This window comes from Podarcis tiliguerta (genome assembly GCF_965153285.1).
Source record: "Podarcis tiliguerta genome assembly, chromosome: 2".
In the NCBI taxonomy this organism is placed as follows: domain Eukaryota; kingdom Metazoa; phylum Chordata; class Lepidosauria; order Squamata; family Lacertidae; genus Podarcis; species Podarcis tiliguerta.
The window spans coordinates 2133782-2156579 of NC_139535.1; the positions used below are offsets into that span (position 1 = coordinate 2133782).

Sequence of the window (22798 nt, forward strand, 5' to 3'; positions counted from 1 at the left end):
CATCCACTCTTTCATCCAACTCCATCACGCTGCTTCAAAATATCTTCTTAAATCTGGGACTGCAAATCCCCCCGTTTCCTTTGGCCCCATCATTATTTCTGATTTTATTCTGGCTTTCTTCCCTTGCCATATAAAATTGACAAGGTCTCTTTGCCAGCTTTTAAAATATTTTGTCCCAATCATCATTGGGATAGTTTGAAATAAAAGTAGGATTTTTGGTAATGTCACCATTTTAATCACTGAAGCTGATGGAAGGCACTCTGGGCCACCGAGGCCACCTGAGCCTCGAGCGACAGCAAAGTCTCCAGGAGTACCCCCAAGCTGTGAACCTGCTCCTTCGGAGGAAACGTGACCCCGTGAAGAGCAGGTGGCCTAGGGAACCACCCACTAACAGTGCCTCGGTCTTATCTGGATTGAGCTTAAGTTTGTTGGCTCTCTCCAGTCCATTACAGAGGCAAGACACTAGTCCAGCACTTCCACTGCCTCACCTGCAGATGTAAAGGAGAAACAGAGCTGAGTGTCATCAGCATACTGCTGACAACGTACTCCAAACCTCCAGATAACCCCACCCAGCAGTTTCATGTAGATGTTTAACAACTTGGGGGATAGGCTTGAGCCCTGCGGGACTCCCCATGTACCACCCTCTGGGTACGACCGTCCAACTAGGACTGGAACCATCACAAAGTCATGCCAAACTCTCCTAGTTCAGAGTGTCGCTCCAGAAGGATACCATGGTCGATGGTATCAAAAGCCGCTGACAGGTCGAGAAGAATGAACAGAGACATGTTTCCCTTATCTCTCTCTCAACAGAGGTCATCATCATACAGGGCGACCAAAGCAGTTTCTGGGCCCAAACTGGGCCTAAAACCCAATTGAAATGGACCAAAAGCACCTTGATCTGAGTTGGCTTACTTCTCAGCAGATGTGCCAACTTGAATAAAATAATAGGAGGGCCCAGGCAATCACTGTCCAGCAGAATTGATCATATGAGGCCGTGCACACACTCTTATTTGAATGGCAGGGCCCATTAAATTTGGGGGTGCCAGGACCCTACAAATATTTTATTGGCAAAGCCAATCAGCCCCTAGGAGTTGGCTCTTGTGCTTCAGAACCGCAAAGGGCTGGGCTGCAGATTCTTCCACCTGGATCTCTGCAACTACTGAGAAGAGTTGAGTGCTGACCATTCCTGGCTCCCTGCAGCAGTCCTTGTTTCTGCTAATAAAGAGTTAGCTTCACATGCTCTCTGTGATTTTGGCTGGCTGGCTCTCTGACAGTTCCTAGGATTCCATGAATCCAACCTCCCTGGAGGAAGGGGGTGCAGTGGGAATAGGACACCCCCCCCCCCGCTGGCAGCTCTGGAGCCCCTCCAGGAAATTCTCTGCCAGCGCCCCCAACCGTCCCCTGGCAATGCTTGGCTGGGCTTCCCTCCCACACCCTCTTCCTCCCAGTCTAATGGATGAGATGATGCCACACACCCCTCGCCATTTTAATGTCAATCAACTTTTTTTTTGGGGGGGGGGCCAACGGGACCACTTCTTCCCTGCCTCGGGTTTACAGAAACCTGCAAAATCTGCACATGCCCAGAATATGAAGGATTTTCAAAACTCTGGTTATGTTTGGGGTGGGGAAGAAAGTGGGGGGGGGGGAGCTGTCTGTGGACAAAGGTCCAGGGGTCCTTCACCTTCCCTTTGGTGGGCATCGCCCTTCAGTTTCCGCAAAGGGGCCCCTGGGGGTGCAGGGCAGGGGAGCATCTCTTGTCCCCCAGGAAAAGAGACACGTGTGTGTGTGGAGGGGGGGGGGGAGACTTCCAGGGAAACCCTGCAGGTCCCCAACTTCGCAGCCGGATCCCACGTACCCTGCCGGCGGGTCCCAGGGAAGGCACTTCCAGGAGAGGCCCTTTAACATTCACTGATTTAGTCGTTGCAAAGTAGGGATCCAGATGCACACGGCAGAATGGTACCCGGGAACCCCCACCTCCCTTGTCGTCAGTCTGCATAAGATGGGGGGGGGGGGGGGCTTGATGCAGAGTCCTTGGCCCAGATGGAGAAGGGAGGGCAGCCCCTAGAGCGCAGAAGCAGGAAAACGGCAGGCAGGGAGAGGGAGGGGCGGTGCCCTCGGCTTGCCAAGGGTTAAAAGGAGCAGAGCGGGATTCCTAGAGAGGACAGGAAGAGGAGCGGGGGGGGGAGGTCCTCCCGAGCAGAAGCCCCTCCCTGCCCAGTCCCTTCCTGCCAGCAAAGAGGAGGCTGCTTTGTTCTCTCTGCTTTGCAAAAACTTCCTCGGTGCCCCTCCTGGAATCTGGTGAGTCTCTTCCCCCTTGGGGTGCAGCGGGGAGAAGGGGGTCCCAGGGCTGCAAGGGAGGAGGCAGACCCCCCCTGTTCAGCTCATGCATGGGGGGGAGAGACCCCCAAGTCAGGGAGCAGAGGGTCCTGCCCCCAGTTCCTCTCTGCCAAGCCAGGGAGGGGCTGAGTGTCCAGCAGGTCTGCAACTCTGTTCTTCCTTTGGATCAAGATGCTGCCTTCCTTTTTGGGGAGGAGTCTTTGGGGCAACAAAAAGAGGGCATGCAAATAAGCCCCCTTCAGATTGAGGGGAAAGTCGCATTTCATAACACAGAGAAGCATCTGAGGAATCGGAGGAAGGAGAAGCCCTGTGGAGTGGGGAGATACAGCCCCCCCTCCAAGTGTGGAGACTGGAGGGGAGACCCTCTCCCACCATCTACCCAACTACAATTCCCAGAGTTCCCCGGAAAGAAGGGGGGATTGGTGACCACTCTGGGAATTGCAGTCTTTGGACAGCATTGACATCTGATGGGAGCATGTTCCACAGGGAGGGCGCCACTACCCTCAGCCTGCTTCCCTGTAACTTCTCTTCTTGCAGTGAGGGAACCACCAGAAGGCCCTTGGTGCTGGACCTCAGTGTCCAGGCTGAACGATGGGGGTGGAGATGCTCCTTCGGGTATCCTGGGCAGAGGCAGTTTAGGGCTTTAAAGGTCAGCACCAACACTTTGAAAGTAGTTCCTTTAGGAGCGGTCTTACATGGTTCCAGGAGCCACTCCCAGTCACCAGTCTAGCCTTCACATTCTGCAGAACACTAAGTGAATGACACAGAAGTTGCTGCAGACTAAAGTTAGAAAAGCTTTAATTGCTACAAATGGTATAAGGAAACATGATACGGAATTAAGGGAAAAGATGGTGGTGACCTGGAGTGGTTTCAGAATTTCTGGTCTCTCCCCGAGTGCCACGGGCCCTGCTCCAAAGAGAGCTTCTCTAAAGAAAGCACAACCCAAAATCACTCCATTTTGCGTGAATAAGGAAAATGAGGAGGTGGCTAAGAAGCAGCAGGAGCCAGATCCTATTCCCAACCTTCTAGGGTCTCTCAGCAGCTCTAATGATGAGCAGAAAGAGGTTTGGGGCCCAGCCAGCTCAACTGCTAAGTCATCTCTTGCATTGAGACGTGGGGGCACCCACATGTAATAGCTACTCGGTTGTATTCTGCCCATGCTCTGAGGTTGCCGTTTTCAGGCTTGGGGACAGGATGGTGCCTGGTTTTTGCACCAAGTTCTATCCATAAGCCCCTCTGAGTTCAATGGGGTCTACTCACAGGTCACTAGTGTGCAGACCATGCCAGCCTTACGAAGTGGGGTGAGGTGCAAAGAGATTAAATGGGAATCACTGGAGATGTTTCAAATGGGGTTTCTGTTGGGAAGGGGCTGCCCCATTTGTGTTTCTCCAGGAGCAGGGAAATATCTAGGGCAGGTGAATCCCTGCAGGGCCTCTAAGGCTCCCTTTGTTTCTTGCTCTCTCCCAGGACCCTGCAGCTTGTGGTGGCTTCTCGACTCCTCAGGAAGGATGAAAGAGACTGAATCTGTCGACCTAGCGAGGATGGAAGGGGGAAGATGGACAGTTGACCTGGTCAGGTTGTCTGCTGCATCCCTCCTCACAGCCTCTGAGCGTTCCCTCCCAGGGACCTCCGAGAGATCTGGTGAGTGCCAGGGGAGGGGAGATGGGGACATGGGTGGATGGGGCTGCAGAGGTATTGGGGCTTGCTCATTTTGGGGGTGGGATGAGGCAGGCAGGTGGATGGAGTTTGAGAAGGTGGGCACCTTTTCGGTCTCCTCCACCTACCTGCCTGCCTTCCTGCGCCTTTGACATCTGCGGGGAATTTGAGCTAGGAATACATCACAGCTCCCCGGCCACCGCGATGTATTGGCGCCAGTACTGTGCTCTGAATGCCCTACCAATGTCAGAGAACTCGCTGATCCATTGTGCAGCACTAGAAGCCATGATTCTTTAAATTACCTGATCCTAATTTCAGGATTGGCTGCAGATGGGGCCAATTTTTTCATTTCCGTCCTCCCCCCCCCATACCCATTGGAAGGGTTCAAACAATTATTCTCAACCACGGGCATAGCATCTTTAGTTTCCACCAAATGTATTTTGTCCAGTAGTTGTTTCCTGTGACATGACTGTGACAATGTCCGACTGATTGTTGTTGTTGTTTAGTCATTTAGTCATGCCCGACTCTTTGTGACCCCATGGACCAGAGCACGCCAAGCACTCCTGACTTCCACTGCCTCCCACAGTTTGGTCAAACTCATGCTGGTAGCTTCGAGAACACTGTCCAACCATCTCGTCCTCTGTCGTCCCCTTCTCCTTGTGCCCTCCATCTTTCCCAACATCAGGGTCTTTTCCAGGGAGTCTTCTCTTCTCATGAGGTGGCCAAAGTATTGGAGCCTCAGCTTCAGGATCTGTCCTTCCAGTGAGCACTCAGGGCTAATTTCCTTAAGAATGGATACGTTTGATCTTCTTGCAGTCCATGGGACTCTCAAGTGTCTCCTCCAGCACCATAATTCAAAAGCATCAATTGTTCGGCGATCAGCCTTCTTTATGGTCCAGCTCTCACTTCCATACATCACTACTGGGAAAACCGTGGCTTTAACTATACAGACCTTTGTTGGCAAGGTGCTGTCTCTGCTTTTTAAGATGTGGGGAAGAGAAGGCAAGCAAAATGTGAGGGAGATAGTGAAAGATACAGGAAATTGAATGCAAATTTCCAAAAAATAGCAAGGAGAGACAAGAAGGCCTTCTTAAACGAGCAATGCAAAGAAATAGAGGAAAACAATAGAATGGGAAAAACCAGAGATCTGTTCAAGATTCATACAAAGATTACCATAATAAAAGACAAAAGTGGAAAGGACCTAACAGAAGCAGACAAGATCAAGAAGAGGTGGCAAGAATACACAGAGGGACTATACCAGAAAGATATGGATGTCTCGTACACCCCAGGTAGTGGGGTTGCTGACCTTGAGCCAGACATCCTGGAGAGTGAAGTCAAATGGGCCTTAGAAAGCACTGCAAATAACAAGGCCAGTGGAAGTGATGGTATTCCAGCTGAACTATTTAAAATTTTAAACGATGATGCTGTTAAGGTGCTACACTCAATATGCCAGCAAATTTGGAAAACTCAGCAGTGGCCAGAGGATTGGAGAAGATCAATCTACATCCCAATCCCAAAGAAGGCCAGTGCCAAAGAAGAGCTTCAGTCAGAGGCAGGGTCTCACTTCCCATCATAAAATTCATACAGGGGAGAAACCCTATCAGTGCTTGGAATGTGGAAAGAGCTTCCGGGATGGGACCTATCTCATTTCCCATCAAAGAATTCATACAGGGGAGAAATCCTATCAGTGCTTAGACTGTGGAAAATGCTTCCGTCAGAAGGAAACTCTCGCTTGCCATCAACGAATTCATACAGGGGATAAACCCTATCAGTGCTCGGAATGTGGAAAGCGCTTCAGTCACAGCAGCAGTCTCACTGCCCATCAAAGAATCCATACAGAGGAGAAACCCTTTCAGTGTTTGGAATGTGGGAAGAGCTTTAGTCAAAGCCGCAATCTCATAACCCATAAAAGAATTCATACAGGGGAGAAACCATATCAGTGCTTGGATTGTGGAAAAAGCTTCAGTCACAGCCACAGTCTCGCTTCCCATCAAAGAATTCATACAGGGCAGAAACCCTATCAGTGCTTGGAATGTGGAAAGAGCTTCAGTCAGAGCAGCAGTCTCACTTACCATCACAGAATCCATACAGGGGAGAAACCCTATCAGTGCTTGGAATGTGGAAAGAGCTTCAGTCACAGCCACAATCTCACTTCGCATCAAAGAATTCATACAAGAGAGAAAACCTCTTAGTGTTTGGAATGAGGGAGGAGCTTCGGTCAGAATGCCACTCTCATGGCCCACCAAATAGTTCATACAGGGTTGAAAGCAAATCAGTGCATGGAATGTGGATAAAGTTTCACTTGTAAAAAAGTAAATTCAAGAACTCATAGCAGGGTGAATAATAGAATGGTAGATTTGGAATCTAGTCCAACTGTCGCCAATGCAGAAATCTCATTTCAAGCATCCATGACAGATGGCCATCCAACTTCTTCTTATATACCGCCAATGAAGGAGAGTCCACCACCTTCTGAGGGAGTTCCTTTTCACTGCTGGCTCTTACTATCAGAAAGTTCTTCCTGATCTTTAGGAGAAATCTCCTTTTGTGTTGCTTGAATCACCTCTTCAGATTCCTTCAAGACCTTGAGAAGGACTTCTGTATGTCTGAGAATGTCCAGGGGATTGGACCATGCTCTATATTTGAGGGGAAACCCATGGAGAGGAGCTTAAGTCATCTAGGCATTGGTCAGATTGTCATAATTACAGACATACTTACTGGTTTGGACGGAAGTGATTCTTACTCCAGGGAAAGCGGTGACCCTGAGATTACAGGCGCTCTTGCCAATATTATCCAACTGTCCAGTAAAACTTTGACACAGCAGACCAATACCTGCTGAGGTTGATGTATTGGGAGGTTAGGTTTAGGGCCGTGTGCTATTGCTTAATTGTATGTGGTATCCCTGTAAAGGGAACTTCTTCCTCTAGGTGGAGGGAGACTGGTCAAGTTACCATCAGTTGAATGCAACATTTATGTTAGATTTTAAAAAATGGATTTGCAGAACAAAACTCCCAGTTTGAAAGGGAGTTATTAGGCTCCAGAGTTAAAATAGTACAGTGGTACCTCTGGTTACGTACTTAATTCATTCCAGAGGTCCGTTCTTAACCTGAAACTGTTCTTAACCTGAAGCACCACTTTAGCTAATGGGACTTGCCGCTGCCGCTGCGCGATTTCCGTTCTCATCCTGAAGCAAAGTTCTTAACCTGAGGTACTATTTCTGGGTTAGCGGAGTCTGTAACCTGAAGCGTATGTAACCCGAGGTACAACTATCTAAAATGTATAACATTACTTGAGTGGGATACAAAGAATGAAATGATAAAATCATCAATGAGAAGCTGGGCCAGAGATGTAGGGCACAACATTTTTTGCTTTATGGGAAGAACTGTAGAAAGTAAATTTAAAGTTTACAGCTAGCTACATGCTAAGGGAAAACTTAATGAAAATGATGCAGAGGACTCAATCAAGATCATCAAGGGTCTGAAACCAAGCCTTATGAGGAGGGCTTGAAGGAACTGGGGGGGGGGGCATATCTATTTTAAGTGAAGTTTGCCGAAATCTACACTTGCGACATGGGCTGCCATATCTCTAGATTTTCCCGGACATTTCAGCAATTTCCGCCCAGACGCTACTTACAATTCTGTACATATGGCAACCATATCTATATACAGTGTTTTTCAAACAGCTTAGTTCCTGAACAACTTTGAACTCGAATGCTACAAACCTGGAAGACAGTGTTCCAGTTTGTGAACTTTGCTTCGGAAGCCGAACATGCTGATGAGCTTCTGTTTTCACTGTTGCGCTGCTAATTTGCACCCCCCTGCATTGTAATCAAAGCCTTCCATTTCCAATTGCAGTGTTCTGAGGGGATATTTGGAGCTTATATTTGGTGCTTTTATTTTTGCTACCAAAAATTTGAGTTTTTATTTGGCTTTTGGATCAATGGTCTTGTTAGATAGAAAAATTCATGTTAAATTGCTGTTTTAGGAGTTGTTTTTAAAAGTCTGGAACGGACTAATCTGTTTTACATTACTTTCTTTTAAAAATTTTTTTTCCATTTTATTCAAGTTCGGGATTTTCTGCATACATATATTATCTCCATCCAATTTTTAAATTTCTTGTACAATTTTTTCCTGTCCCTCCTTCCCCCCCATACCCATTCGAAGGGTTCAAACAATTATCCTCAACCACGGGCATAGCGTCTTTAGTTTCTACCGAATGTCTTTTGTTCCAGTAGTTTTTATCCATTCAAGATAGGGGTTCAATCTGTTCCTTATTGTGGTGGACTTGACCTTCCACGTTGTTTCTTGTGTCGTGACTGCGACCATATCAGACTGAATAAGTTCAAACAAATGACTATTCCATGCCTCTACTGTCCATTTTCCTCTCTCTTTCCAACCTAAAGCTATCGTTGCCTTTCCCGCTAATACAGTGGTGCCCCGCAAGACGAAATTAATTCATTCTGCGAGTTTTTTTGTTCTACGAGTTTTTTCGTCTTGCGAAGCACCAATGTGTATTGACGGTTTCCCATAGGAATGTTTCTGTGGCCTTTTCCCCTTCTAGTATACTCTTAAAAAGTTGTTGTAGTTCCGGGGCCAAAATTTCTACCTTATAAAATTCGGCTGTAAAACCTTATGTCGTTATTATGCAGTTTTTGTGCACTGTTGTACTGTTTTATTGTTGTTAGCTGCCCTGAGCCCGGCTTCAGCTGGGGAGGGCGGGATATAAATAAAATTTATTATTATTATAAGGTTTCATTGGGCTTTCTTGCCTTAAAGTAGCCTGGCGTACATCTCGACTCACCCACACTCTTTTCCCTTGTAAACTCAACTCTTTAATTTCCTTCAAAGTCTGGTATACCTGCTGTTGCAGCTTCTGTCTGGAAAATTTAATTATTACATTCCTGGGGGATTTTCTCCCCTTGGGCCCTCGGCAGTGATGGGTTCGTTCCACATCTTCTGCCTTCAAACTAACTCCTTGAGTACATAGCCAGGTTCTCAAAGTTTCTTCCAACTCTTTAGCCTGTATTTCTTCCGGAATTCCTCCCAAAATTATATTAGCTCTTCTCTGGGGGTCCGGCAATTCTGCCCCCTGTTTAGATAGCGTAGTTACCTTTTTTCATTTTCCTGGGCTAGCTCTTGAATTGCTAATTGCTTCACCCCCTTAATTTTGACTCCTCCAAGCATTACAATATATAAATCCTAGTTAAAATATTTTAAAAGACTTCCACCGCATTCACCGCACGTCTCTTCGTTATCTTGCTCGCCTTTACATCTGTTCTTCAGTCATTTCCCTTCCTTAGGTTCTTTCATAATCCATCAAATCTTTATGTTCTCTATATTCTTCACAAGGTTAGTCTAAGCACAGCCAAACTTTCGTATTTGAGCCCTGCTTGTATAAATATTCATTTAAGCATTCCCATTGTTTCTGTATTATAGTTTTGGATTTATGCCTTATTAAATCCGTCCATTTTGCTAACTCCAGGTACTCATATAGTTTACTTAATCAGTCCCCTTTTGTTGGGATATAATTTCCTTTCCAGTGACTGGCTACCCACATTTTTGCTGCTGTTGTTGCATACAGAAAGATGTTAATTTTGTCTTTGGGGATATGCTTACTCAAGATTCCTAGTAAATATGCTTCTGCCCTTCTGATATATGATACTTTTATCGATTTTTTAAATCTCTTCAGGGATCACCTCCCCAAAAATTTTGACCTCTGGACATGTCCACCACATATGGTATAGAGTGCCTTTCATTCTATTACATCTCCAGCATTTATTACTATTTGATCTATTCATGTTTGCCAGTCTGTCTGGTGCCATATACCATCTGTGGTGCATCTTCATATAATTCTCTCTTAATGAATAGCAAGCTGTAAAATTTATATTTTCCCCCCAAAACTTTTTCCAATCTCCAGAATCAATTGTATATCTTAAATCCCGTTCCCACTTTAGCATATTCTCTCCTTTGATTTCTTGATCTGGGAGGACTTTATCTAATAATCTATATATTTTAGAGTGTTTTTTGATTATTTTGTAAAACCTCTCTTTCTAATTTTGATATTTATTCCCAAATCCCCTAGTTTTTATATCTTTCTCATATGTAGCCTTAAGTTGGAAATATTCTAACCAATTTATTCCCAGTATTTTGAGTTTTTGTATTCTTTCAATTTGATATTTTCATTCATTCCTTCTGCTAAATCTCTATAAATTGGCCAGGCAATTTTTTTTTTAATGTCAAGGTTCCCTCTATTGGAGAGGTCCACCATAGAGTTCTTTCTATAATTCTCTCTTTCGTTCTCTCCCATACCTCAAATAGGGCCTTTCTCACTAGGTGGTTCGTAAATCCTTTATGCAATTGTATTTTCCCATAAAATAAATATCCATGCCAACCGTATCTTTTAGTAACATCCACTCTTTCATCCAACTCCATCACGCTGCTTCAAAATATCTTCTTAAATCTGGGACTGCAAATCCCCCCGTTTCCTTTGGCCCCATCATTATTTCTGATTTTATTCTGGCTTTCTTCCCTTGCCATATAAAATTGACAAGGTCTCTTTGCCAGCTTTTAAAATATTTTGTCCCAATCATCATTGGGATAGTTTGAAATAAAAGTAGGATTTTTGGTAATGTCACCATTTTAATCACTGAAGCTGATGGAAGGCACTCTGGGCCACCGAGGCCACCTGAGCCTCGAGCGACAGCAAAGTCTCCAGGAGTACCCCCAAGCTGTGAACCTGCTCCTTCGGAGGAAACGTGACCCCGTGAAGAGCAGGTGGCCTAGGGAACCACCCACTAACAGTGCCTCGGTCTTATCTGGATTGAGCTTAAGTTTGTTGGCTCTCTCCAGTCCATTACAGAGGCAAGACACTAGTCCAGCACTTCCACTGCCTCACCTGCAGATGTAAAGGAGAAACAGAGCTGAGTGTCATCAGCATACTGCTGACAACGTACTCCAAACCTCCAGATAACCCCACCCAGCAGTTTCATGTAGATGTTTAACAACTTGGGGGATAGGCTTGAGCCCTGCGGGACTCCCCATGTACCACCCTCTGGGTACGACCGTCCAACTAGGACTGGAACCATCACAAAGTCATGCCAAACTCTCCTAGTTCAGAGTGTCGCTCCAGAAGGATACCATGGTCGATGGTATCAAAAGCCGCTGACAGGTCGAGAAGAATGAACAGAGACATGTTTCCCTTATCTCTCTCTCAACAGAGGTCATCATCATACAGGGCGACCAAAGCAGTTTCTGGGCCCAAACTGGGCCTAAAACCCAATTGAAATGGACCAAAAGCACCTTGATCTGAGTTGGCTTACTTCTCAGCAGATGTGCCAACTTGAATAAAATAATAGGAGGGCCCAGGCAATCACTGTCCAGCAGAATTGATCATATGAGGCCGTGCACACACTCTTATTTGAATGGCAGGGCCCATTAAATTTGGGGGTGCCAGGACCCTACAAATATTTTATTGGCAAAGCCAATCAGCCCCTAGGAGTTGGCTCTTGTGCTTCAGAACCGCAAAGGGCTGGGCTGCAGATTCTTCCACCTGGATCTCTGCAACTACTGAGAAGAGTTGAGTGCTGACCATTCCTGGCTCCCTGCAGCAGTCCTTGTTTCTGCTAATAAAGAGTTAGCTTCACATGCTCTCTGTGATTTTGGCTGGCTGGCTCTCTGACAGTTCCTAGGATTCCATGAATCCAACCTCCCTGGAGGAAGGGGGTGCAGTGGGAATAGGACACCCCCCCCCCCGCTGGCAGCTCTGGAGCCCCTCCAGGAAATTCTCTGCCAGCGCCCCCAACCGTCCCCTGGCAATGCTTGGCTGGGCTTCCCTCCCACACCCTCTTCCTCCCAGTCTAATGGATGAGATGATGCCACACACCCCTCGCCATTTTAATGTCAATCAACTTTTTTTTGGGGGGGGGGGCCAACGGGACCACTTCTTCCCTGCCTCGGGTTTACAGAAACCTGCAAAATCTGCACATGCCCAGAATATGAAGGATTTTCAAAACTCTGGTTATGTTTGGGGTGGGGAAGAAAGTGGGGGGGGGGGAGCTGTCTGTGGACAAAGGTCCAGGGGTCCTTCACCTTCCCTTTGGTGGGCATCGCACTTCAGTTTCCGCAAAGGGGCCCCTGGGGGTGCAGGGCAGGGGAGCATCTCTTGTCCCCCAGGAAAAGAGACACGTGTGTGTGTGGAGGGGGGGGGGGGGAGACTTCCAGGGAAACCCTGCAGGTCCCCAACTTCTCAGCCGGATCCCACGTACCTGCCGGTGGGTCCCAGGGAAGGCGCTTCCAGGAGAGGCCCTTTAACATTCACTGATTTAGTCGTTGCAAAGTAGGGATCCCGATGCACACGGCAGAATGGTACCCGGGAACCCCCACCTCCCTTGTCGTCAGTCTGCATAAGATGGGGGGGGGGGGGGGCTTGATGCAGAGTCCTTGGCCCAGATGGAGAAGGGAGGGCAGCCCCTAGAGCGCAGAAGCAGGAAAACGGCAGGCAGGGAGAGGGAGGGGCGGTGCCCTCGGCTTGCCAAGGGTTAAAAGGAGCAGAGCGAGATTCCTAGAGAGGACAGGAAGGGGAGGGCGGGGGAGGGCAAGGTCCTCCCGAGCAGAAGCCCCTCCCTGCCCAGTCCCTTCCTGCCAGCAAAGAGGAGGCTGCTTTCTTCTCTCTGCTTTGCAAAAACTTCCTCGGTGCCCCTCCTGGAATCTGGTGAGTCTCTTCCCCCTTGGGGTGCAGCGGGGAGAAGGGGGTCCCAGGGCTGCAAGGGAGGAGGCAGACCCCCCCTGTTCAGCTCATGCATGGGGGGGGGAGACCCCCAAGTCAGGGAGCAGAGGGTCCTGCCCCCAGTTCCTCTCTGCCAAGCCAGGAAGGGGCTGAGTGTCCAGCAGGTCTGCAACTCTGTTCTTCCTTTGGATCAAGATGCTGCCTTCCTTGTTGGGGAGGGGTCTTTGGGGCAACAAAAAGAGGGCATGCAAATAAGCCCCCTTCAGATTGAGGGGAAAGTCGCATTTCATAACACAGAGAAGCATCCAAGGAATCGGAGGAAGGAGAAGCCCTGTGGAGTGGGGAGATACAGCCCCCCCTCCAAGTGTGGAGACTGGAGGGGAGACCCTCTCCCACCATCTACCCAACTACAATTCCCAGAGTTCCCCGGAAAGAAGGGGGGATTGGTGACCACTCTGGGAATTGCAGTCTTTGGACAGCATTGACATCTGATGGGAGCATGTTCCACAGGGAGGGCGCCACTACCCTCAGCCTGCTTCCCTGTAACTTCTCTTCTTGCAGTGAGGGAACCGCCAGAAGGCCCTTGGTGCTGGACCTCAGTGTCCAGGCTGAACGATGGGGTTGGAGATGCTCCTTCGGGTATCCTGGGCAGAGGCCGTTTAGGGCTTTAAAGGTCAGCACCAACACTTTGAAAGTAGTTCCTTTAGGAGCGGTCTTACATGGTTCCAGGAGCCACTCCCAGTCACCAGTCTAGCCTTCACATTCTGCAGAACACTAAGTGAATGACACAGAAGTTGCTGCAGACTAAAGTTAGAAAAGCTTTAATTGCTACAAATGGTATAAGGAAACATGATATGGAATTAAGGGAAAAGATGGTGTTGACCTGGAGTGGTTTCAGAATTTCTGGTCTCTCCCCGAGTGCCACGGGCCCTGCTCCAAAGAGAGCTTCTCTAAAGAAAGCACAACCCAAAATCACTCCATTTTGCGTGAATAAGGAAAATGAGGAGGTGGCTAAGAAGCAGCAGGAGCCAGATCCTATTCCCAACCTTCTAGGGTCTCTCAGCAGCTCTAATGATGAGCAGAAAGAGGTTTGGGGCCCAGCCAGCTCAATTGCTAAGTCATCTCTTGCATTGAGACGTGGGGGCACCTACATGTAATAGCTACTCGGTTGTATTCTGCCCATGCTCTGGGGCTGCAGTTTTCAGGCTTGGCGACAGGATGGTGCCTGGTTTTTGCACCAAGTTCTATCCATAAGCCCCTCTGAGTTCAATGGGGTCCACTCTCAGGTCACTAGTGTGCAGACCATGCCAGCCTTACGAAGTGGGGTGAGGTGCCAACAGATTAAATTGGAATCACTGGAGATGTTTCAAATGGGGTTTCTGTTGGGAAGGGGCTGCCCCATTTGTGCTTCTCCAGGAGCAGGGGAATATCTAGGGCAGGAGAATCCCTGCCGGGCCTCTGAGGCTCCCTTTCCTTCTTCCTCTCTCCCAGGACCCTGCAGCTTGTGGTGGCTTCTCGACTCCTCAGGAAGGATGAAAGAGACTGAATCTGTAAACCTAGCGAGGATGGAAGGGGGAAGATGGACGGTTGACCTGGTCAGGTTGTCTCCTGCATCCCTCCTCACAGCCTCTGAGCGCTCCCTCCCAGGGACCTCCGAGAGATCTGGTGAGTCCCAGGGGAGGGGAGATGGGGACATGGATGGATGGGGCTGGAGAGGTACTGGGGCTTGCTCATTTTGGGGGTGGGATGAGGCAGGCAGGTGGATGGAGTTTGAGAAGGTGGGCACCTTTTTGGTCTCCTCCACCTGCCTGCCTTCCTGCGCCTTTGACATCTGCGGGGAATTTCAGCTAGGAATACATCACAGCTCCCCGGCCACCATGATGTATTGGCGCCAGTACTGTGCTCTGAATGCCCTACCAATGTCAGAGAACTCGCTGATCCATTGTGCAGCACTAGAAGCCAGGATTCTTTAAATTACCTGATCCTAATTTCAGGATTGGCTGCAGATGGGGCCTCTGTGTTTCGCCTTTTTCTTTTCTTTTAGGAATAACTTTTCATTTTCTTTTAAAAACAAGGATCATATAGGACTAATATATGATACAAATATGTGGACTGAGTCTTCTCCTGTCATTTGTATATCTCGAAACTAGCAGAATAAATTTGCAGGAATAACATGTGATTCCTCGTTGGTGATCAGTGTATGAGTTCTGGGTTCATGAATTGGTATAAATTGAAACAAAAAAGGGTAAACAGCAGAGAACAGAGACCATTCAACATCGCATAGCCAAATTCCTAGTCAGAAGCTCTTCTGGCCTTTGTGCTTAGATTTTTGTTGTTGTTTAGTTGTTTAGTTGTGTCCGACTCTTCGTGACCCAATGGACCAGAGCACGCCAGGCACTCCTGTCTTTCACTGCCTCCTGCAGTTTGGTCAGACTCATGTTTGTAGCTTCAAGGACACTGTCCAACCATCTCGTCCTCTGTCGTCCCCTTCTCCTTGTGCCCTCAATCTGTCCCAACATCAAGGTCTTTTCCAGGGAATCTTCTCTTCTCATGAGGTGGCCAAAGTATTGGAGCCTCAGCTTCAGGATCTATCCTTCCAGTGAGCACTCAGGGCTAATTTCCTTAAGAATGGATACGTTTGATCTTCTTGCAGTCCATGGGACTCTCAAGTGTCTCCTCCAGCACCATAATTCAAAAGCATCAATTGTTTGGCGATCAGCCTTCTTTATTGTCCAGCTCTCACTTCCATACATCACTACCGGGAACACCATGGTTTTAACTATACGGACCTCTTTTGGAAAGGTGATATCTCTGCTTTTTAAGATACTGTATAGGTTTGCCATCGCCTTTCTCCCAAGGAGCAGGCGTCTTTTAATTTTGTGACTGCTGTCACTATCTGCAGTGATCATGGAGCCCAAGAAAGAAAAATCTCTCACTGCCTCCATTTCTTCCCCTTCTATTTGCCAGGAGGTGATGGGACCAGTGGCAATGATCTTCGTTTTTTTGATGTTGAGCTTCAGACCATATTTTGTGCTCTCCTCTTTCACCCTCATTAAAAGGTTCGTTAATTCCTCCTCACTTTCTGCCATCAAGGTTGTGTCAACTGCATATCTGAGGTTGTTGATATTTCTTCCGGCGATCTTAATTCCGGCTTGGGATTTATCCAGCCCAGCATTTCGTATGATGAATTCTGCATATAAGTTAAATAAGCAGGGTGACAATATAGAGCCTTGTCGTACTCCTTTCCCAATTTTGAACCTTAAGATTAAGTGTGAGTAATAGTCATTTTCATAGAATCATAGAATAGAATCATAGAATCATAGAGTTGGAAGAGACGACAAGGGCCATCGAGTCCAACCCCCTGCCAAGCAGGAAACACCATCAGAGCACTCCTGACATATGGTTGTCAAGCCTCTGCTTAAAGACCTCCAAAGAAGGAGACTCCACCACACTCCTTGGCAGCAAATTCCACTGTCGAACAGCTCTTACTGTCAGGAAGTTCTTCCTAATGTTTAGGTGGAATCTTCTTTCCTGTAGTTTGGATCCATTGCTCCGTGTCCGCTTCTCTGGAGCAGCAGAAAACAACCTTTCTCCCTCCTCTAGGTGACATCCTTTTATATATTTGAACATGGCTATCATATCACCCCTTAACCTCCTCTTCTCCAGGCTAAACATGCCCAGCTCCCTTAGCCGTTCCTCATAAGGCATCGTTTCCAGGCCTTTGACCATTTTGGTTGCCCTCCTCTGGACACGTTCCAGTTTGTCAGTGTCCTTCTTGAACTGTGGTGCCTAGAACTGGACACAGTACTCCAGGTGAGGTCTGACCAGAGCAGAATACAGTGGCACTATTACTTCCCTTGATCTAGATGCTATACTCCTATTGATGCAGCCCAGAATTGCATTGGCTTTTTTAGCTGCCGTGTCACACTGTTGCCTCATGTCAAGTTTGTGGTCAACCAAGACTCCTAGATCCTTTTCACATGTACTGCTCTCAAGCCAGGTGTCACCCATCTTGTATTTGTGCCTCTCTTTTTTTTGCCCAAGTGCAATACTGTACATTTCTCCCTGTTAAAACTCATCTTGTTTGTTTTTGCCCAGTTCTCTAATCTGTCAAGGTCGTTTTGAAGTGTGATCCTGTCCTCTGGGGTGTTAGCCACCCCTCCCAGTTTGGTGTCATCTGCAAATTTGATCAGGGTGCCCTTGAGTCCATCATCCAAGTCGCTGATAAAGATGTTGAATAAGACCGGGCCCAAGACAGAACCCTGTGGCACCCCACTGGTCACTCTTTTCCAGGATGAAGAGGAACCATTGATGAGCACCTTTTGGGTCCGGTCAGTCAGCCAGTTACAAATCCACTGAGTGGTAGCATTGTCAAGACCGCATTTTACCAGCTTCTTTACAAGAATATAATGGGGCACCTTGTCAAATGCCTTGCTGAAATCAAGGTAGGCTACATCCACTGCGTTCCCTTCATCTACCAGGCTTGTAATTCTGTCAAGAAACGAGATCAGGTTAGTGTGACAGGACTTATTTTTCAGAAATCCATGCTGACTATTGGTGATCACAGCATTCCTTTCTAGGTGCTCACAGACTGTTTGCTTAATGATCTGCTCCAGAATCTTCCCTGGTATTGATGTCAGACTGACTGGGCGGTAATTCTTTGGGTCCTCTCTTTCCCCCTTTTTGAAAATAGGGACAACATTTGCCCTCCTCCAGTCTGGCGGGACTTCACCTGTTCTCCAGGAATTCTCAAAGATGACTGCCAGTGGTTCTGAGATCACATCTGCCAGTTCTTTTAATACTCTTGGATGCAGTTCATCTGGCCCTGGAGACTTGAATACATCTAAACTAGCCAAGTATTCTTGTACTATCTCCTTAGTTATTCTGGGCTTTGTTTTCTCTGCTGAATCATTTGCTCCAAATTCTTCAGGTCGGGCATTGTTTTCTTTATCGGAGAAGACTGAGGCAAAGAAGGTATTGAGGAGTTCATCCCTTTCTGTGTCCCTTGTTTGCATTTCACCATCTTCTCTTCTGAGTGACCCCACTGTTTCTTTGTTCTTCCTTTTGCTACGAACATACCCATAAAAGCCTTTTTTGTTGCTTTTAACCTCTCTAGCAAGCCTGAGTTCATTCTGTGCTTTAGCTTTTCTGACTTTGTGTCTACACGTGCTGGCTATTTGTTGAATTCCTCCTTGGTGGTTTCCCCCCTTTTCCATTTTTTGTACACATCCTTTTTTAATCTTAACTCAGTTAGAAGTTCTTTAGATAGCCACCCTGGCTTCTTTAGGCACCTTCCATGTTTCCGTCTCATTGGTATTGCCTGAAGTTGTGCTTTCACTATCTCCCTCTTAACAAACTCCCAGCCATCATGAACTCCCTTTCCTTTTAGTATTACTGTCCATGGGATCTCACCCAGCACTTCCCTAAGTTTTATGAAGTCGGCTTTCTTAAAGTCAAGAAATTGAGTCCTAGTATGCTTGGCTGCTCCTTTCCGCTGTATAGTAAACTTCAGAAGAGCATGATCACTCGCGCCTAATGATCCTTCCACTTCTACCCCACTAACCAGGTCATCAACACTGGTTAGGACCAGATCTAAAATGGCGGTTCCTCTTGTTGCTTCTCCCACTTTCTGGACAATGAAGTTGTCTGCAAGGCCAGTGAGGAATCTGTTTGGCCTTATGCTCTTGGCTGAGTTTGACATCCAACAAATATCCGGGTAATTGAAGTCCCCCATTACTACTATCTCCCTTCCTTTTGCATGCTTGGCCATCTGTTCCAGGAAGGCATCATCTATGTCCTCCGTTTGGCTTGGGGATCTATAGTAAACTCCCACAATGAGGTCACTGTTATTCTTCTCTCCCTTAATTTTGACCCAAATGCTCTCACTTTGGCTTTGAGGTTCTGAGAGCCAGTGTGGTGTAGTGGTTAAGAGCAGTAGTCTCATAATCTGGTGAACCGGGTCCGCTTCCCTGCTCCTCCACATGCAGCTGCTGGGTGACCTTGGGCTAGTCACACTTCTTTGAAGTCTCTCAGCCCCACTCACCTCACAGTGTTTGTTGTGGGGGAGGAAGGGAAAGGAGAATGTTAGCCGCTTTGAGACTTCTGAAGGGGAGTGAAAGGCGGGATATCAAATCCAAACTCTTTTTCTTCTTCTTCTTCTTCTTCTTCTTCTTCTTCTTCTTCTTCTTCTAAATCTTGGATCTCTTCACAGGTATACACATCCCTGACATATAACACCACTCCTCCTTTCTTATCTGGTCTGTTTCTCTGAAACAGATTGTATACCTCCATTATTACATTCCAATCGTGGGACTTATCCCACCAGGTTTCAGTGATGCCTATTATGTCATATTTAGTTTGCTGTACCAAGAGCTCAAGCTCATCTTGTTTATTTCCCATGCTTTGCGCATTAGTGTACAGACATTGAAGTCCATTAATCATTCCCCCGTGTCTCTTATTTAAGGATTTTTTCCTCCCACCACTAGGTCTGCGTGCTGTTTGCTCCATTTGGTCTATGACATTTGGATGATCATCTTCATCAATTGATAGACTCCTACCTTCAGGAGCACTGTCTCCCTCCCCCACATTTTCCCTCTTCTGTTACCAGTTAAACTATACAGAGTTGGTCTATTCATGAAAATGAGAGGAGATTCAAAGTGAAGAAAGATATTTAGAAAAAAAGTTTAAATTTAGACCAAATTTAGATTGAGGCAACAGCTGAAGGGGAGTGTGCAGGTGAAGATGTTTTTTTTTAACTGCGTCATAAAAATTTTCCTCCTTCTCACCATTCAAACTTCTCTTATTATATTATATTTCACCCCACTTAGTTCTTAAAGTTCTGTTTATGATTATTAAAATGCAACAATCTAATTTCTTTCTGGGGTGGAGGGTTATTATTATCACATCATGCAAGGGAAAAAAAAGAGTTTTTTCCTCCACCCCCACTTCGTTCTAGACATACATTCTCCTAGTGGTGGTTCATCAAAAGATTTACTTATCCATCCGTCACTCCCGGTCACAGAGATCCATTCATCAGCAGTCTTATCGTCGAGCTTCACTTGATGTATGTGCTTCAGCCTTCCTTCCAATCATATTATTTCCCATTATAATTCCAAGCTGAAGCAACCAGCATGCGCTGATTGGAATTGGCGTCAGGAAGATCTGACTCCACCGAGGGCTCGTGCCAAGTGTTCGTCACCCCCATCTCTCGGATCAGGGGGGCATTATGAACACCGCTGGCAAGGCAGCCCCCCTCACTATCTTGAGGGGGTCGGGAAGCTGCATACTTCCCATAGCAGCCTCTTAATACCTCGTATGGGTCAGAGAGATGTTCTTGTCGGCCATCTTTCAATGCGCCACCTAGTGGCCCTCGGCCCATTGGTTTCAAGAGAGTCTGGCAACCTCAGGCGTGCTCAAATGTTGGGGGGTTGAAGATGCCACACATCTACAATGCCATTAATTTAGACTTCAAGGAAGTCCTCTTGAGGCTGAAACGGAGCACTGTCAAGTCTCTTAGTGAACTGGGTGGTGGGGAACTTTGTTCAATAATCTGGAGCTCCATTTCTTCCTGAGGCTCTAATTAGCTTCTCTCTTCATTGCAGATGGTGATGAATGGGAAGGGAAGAACAAGGGGGACCACAACAGAATCCACATATTGGAGAAATCAAATAAATATTCAGAGTATGGAGAGAACATCGGCCAGAGCTCCCATTCCACCTCCCATCAGCGAAAGAGCTTCATTCAGAGGGATAGCCTCACTTCACATGAAAGAATTCACAGAGGAGAGAAATTGTATCACTGCAGAGAATGTGGAAAGAGCTTCAATCGGAAGTATAATCTCACTTCCCATCAAAGAATTCATACGGGGGAGAAACCCTATCAGTGCTTAGAATGTGGGAAGAGCTTCAGTCGCAGCCACAGTCTCACTTCCCATCAAAGAATTCATACGGGGGAGAAACCGTATCAGTGCTTGGAATGTGGAAAGAACTTCAGTCACAGATCACATTGCGCTTCCCATCAAAGAATTCATACAGGGGAGAAACCATATCAGTGCTTGGAATGTGGAAAGAACTTCAGTCACAGATCACATCTCGTTTCCCATCAAAGAATTCATACAGGGGAGAAACCCTATCAGTGCTTTGAATGTGGGAAGAGCTTCCATCACAGCCAGAGTCTCACTTCCCATCAAAGAATTCATACAGGAGAGAAACCCTATCAGTGCTTAGAATGTGGGAAGAGCTTCAATCAGAGCAGCAATCTCTCTTCCCATCAAAAAGTTCACAAAGGGGAGAAACCCTATCAATGCTTGGAATGTGGAAAGACCTTCAGTCAGAGGCAGAGTCTCACTTCCCATCAAAGAATTCATACAGGGGAGAAATCCTATCAGTGCTTGGAATGTGGGAAGAGCTTCAGTCACAGCCCCCATCTCATAATCCATGAAAGAATTCATACAGGGGAGAAATCCTATCAGTGCTTGGAATGTGGGAAGAGCTTCAGTCAAAGCCCCCATCTCCTAATCCATAAAAGAATTCATACTGGCGTGAAACCATATCAGTGCTTGGAATGTGGGAAGCGCTTCAGTCGAAAGGACAGTCTCAATTCCCATCAAAGAATCCATACAGGGGAGAAACCCTATCAGTGCTTCGAATGTGGAAAGAGCTTCAGTCAAAGCCCCCAGCTCATAATCCATAACAGAATCCATACAGGGGAGAAACCATATCAGTGCTTGGAATGTGGGAAGCGCTTCAGTCACAGATCATATCTCACTTCCCATCAAAGAATCCATACAGGGGAGAAACCATATCAGTGCTTCGAATGTGGAAAGAGCTTCAGTCACAGATCACATCTCGCTTCCCATCACAGAATCCATACAGGGGAGAAACCATATCAGTGCTTCGAATGTGGAAAGAGCTTCAGTCACAGCCGCAGTCTCGCTTCGCATCACAGAATTCATACAAGAGAGAAAACGTCTTAGTGTTTGCAATGTGGGAAGAACTCTTTGAACTCAAATGCTGCAAACCTGGAAGTCAGTGTTCCAGTTTGTGAACTTTGCTTCGGAAGCTGAACATGCTCCTGAGCTTCTGTTTTCACTGCTGCGTTGCTAATTTGCATCCCCCTGCATTCTAATCAAAGCCTTCTTCCTTCTGTTTTCACTGTTCCGCTGCTAATTTGCGCACCCCCCATTGTAATCAAAGTCTTTTTCCTCCTGTTTTTACTGTTGCACTGCTAATTTGCACCCCCCCCCCATTGTAATCAAAGCCTCCCATTTCCGATTGCAGTGTTCTGAGGTGGTATTTGGAGCTTATATGTGGTGCTTTTGTTTTTGCTAAAAAAAATTGAGTTTTTATTTGGCTTTTTGTGACTGTGGCTTGTTCTTTGTTTTTGATTGTGTGACTGTGGCAATGTATAAAAGCCCCATCCAAACAATGTCTATCATCAGTGCAGGCAAGAAAAGAAATTAGTTTTAATCTACAGTACTGTCTTCTTTGGGATGCGGGTGGCGCTGTGGGTTAAAGCCTCAGTGCCTAGGGCTTGCCAATCGAAAGGTTGGCGGTTCGAATCCCTGTGGCGGGGTGCGCTCCCGCTGTTCGGTCCCAGCGCCTGCCAACCTAGCAGTTCGAAAGCACTCCCGGGTGCAAGTAGATAAATAGGGACCGCTTACTAGCGGGAAGGTAAACGGCGTTTCCGTGTGCGGCTCTGGCTCGCCAGAGCAGCGATGTCACGCTGGCCACGTGACCCGGAAGTGTCTTCGGACAGTGCTGGCCCTCGGCCTCTTTGAGTGAGATGGGCGCACAACCCTAGAGTCTGTCAAGACTGGCCCGTACGGGCAGGGGTACCTTTACCTTTACCTTACTGTCTTCTTTATTTTATAGTACAGAACATTGATTATTGCTTTCATTTTATTGGTCAGTGGTCTCGTTAGATAGTAAAATTCATGTTAAATTGCTGTTTTAGGAGTTGTTTTTAAAAGTCTGGAACGGATTAATCTGTTATACATTACTTTCTATGGGAAAGCGCGCCTTGGTTTTGGAACTCTTTGGTTTTCGAACATACTTCCAGAACGGATTAAGTTTGAGAACCAAGA

At 46.9% G+C, this 22798-nt stretch overlaps 1 protein-coding gene across 1 annotated transcript; it reads left to right on the forward strand.

Moving 5' to 3' along the window:
- Nucleotides 1–2190: 2190 nt before the first annotated feature.
- Nucleotides 2191–21701, forward strand: LOC310670425 (uncharacterized protein). Its single transcript, XM_083425773.1, has 4 exons — nt 2191–2298; nt 3805–3978; nt 14206–14379; nt 20316–21701. The coding sequence occupies exons 2-4, from the start codon at nt 3846–3848 to the stop codon at nt 21686–21688; spliced, it is 1680 nt and encodes a 559-aa protein (XP_083281899.1). The 5' UTR covers nt 2191–2298; nt 3805–3845; the 3' UTR covers nt 21689–21701.
- Nucleotides 21702–22798: the final 1097 nt, after the last annotated feature.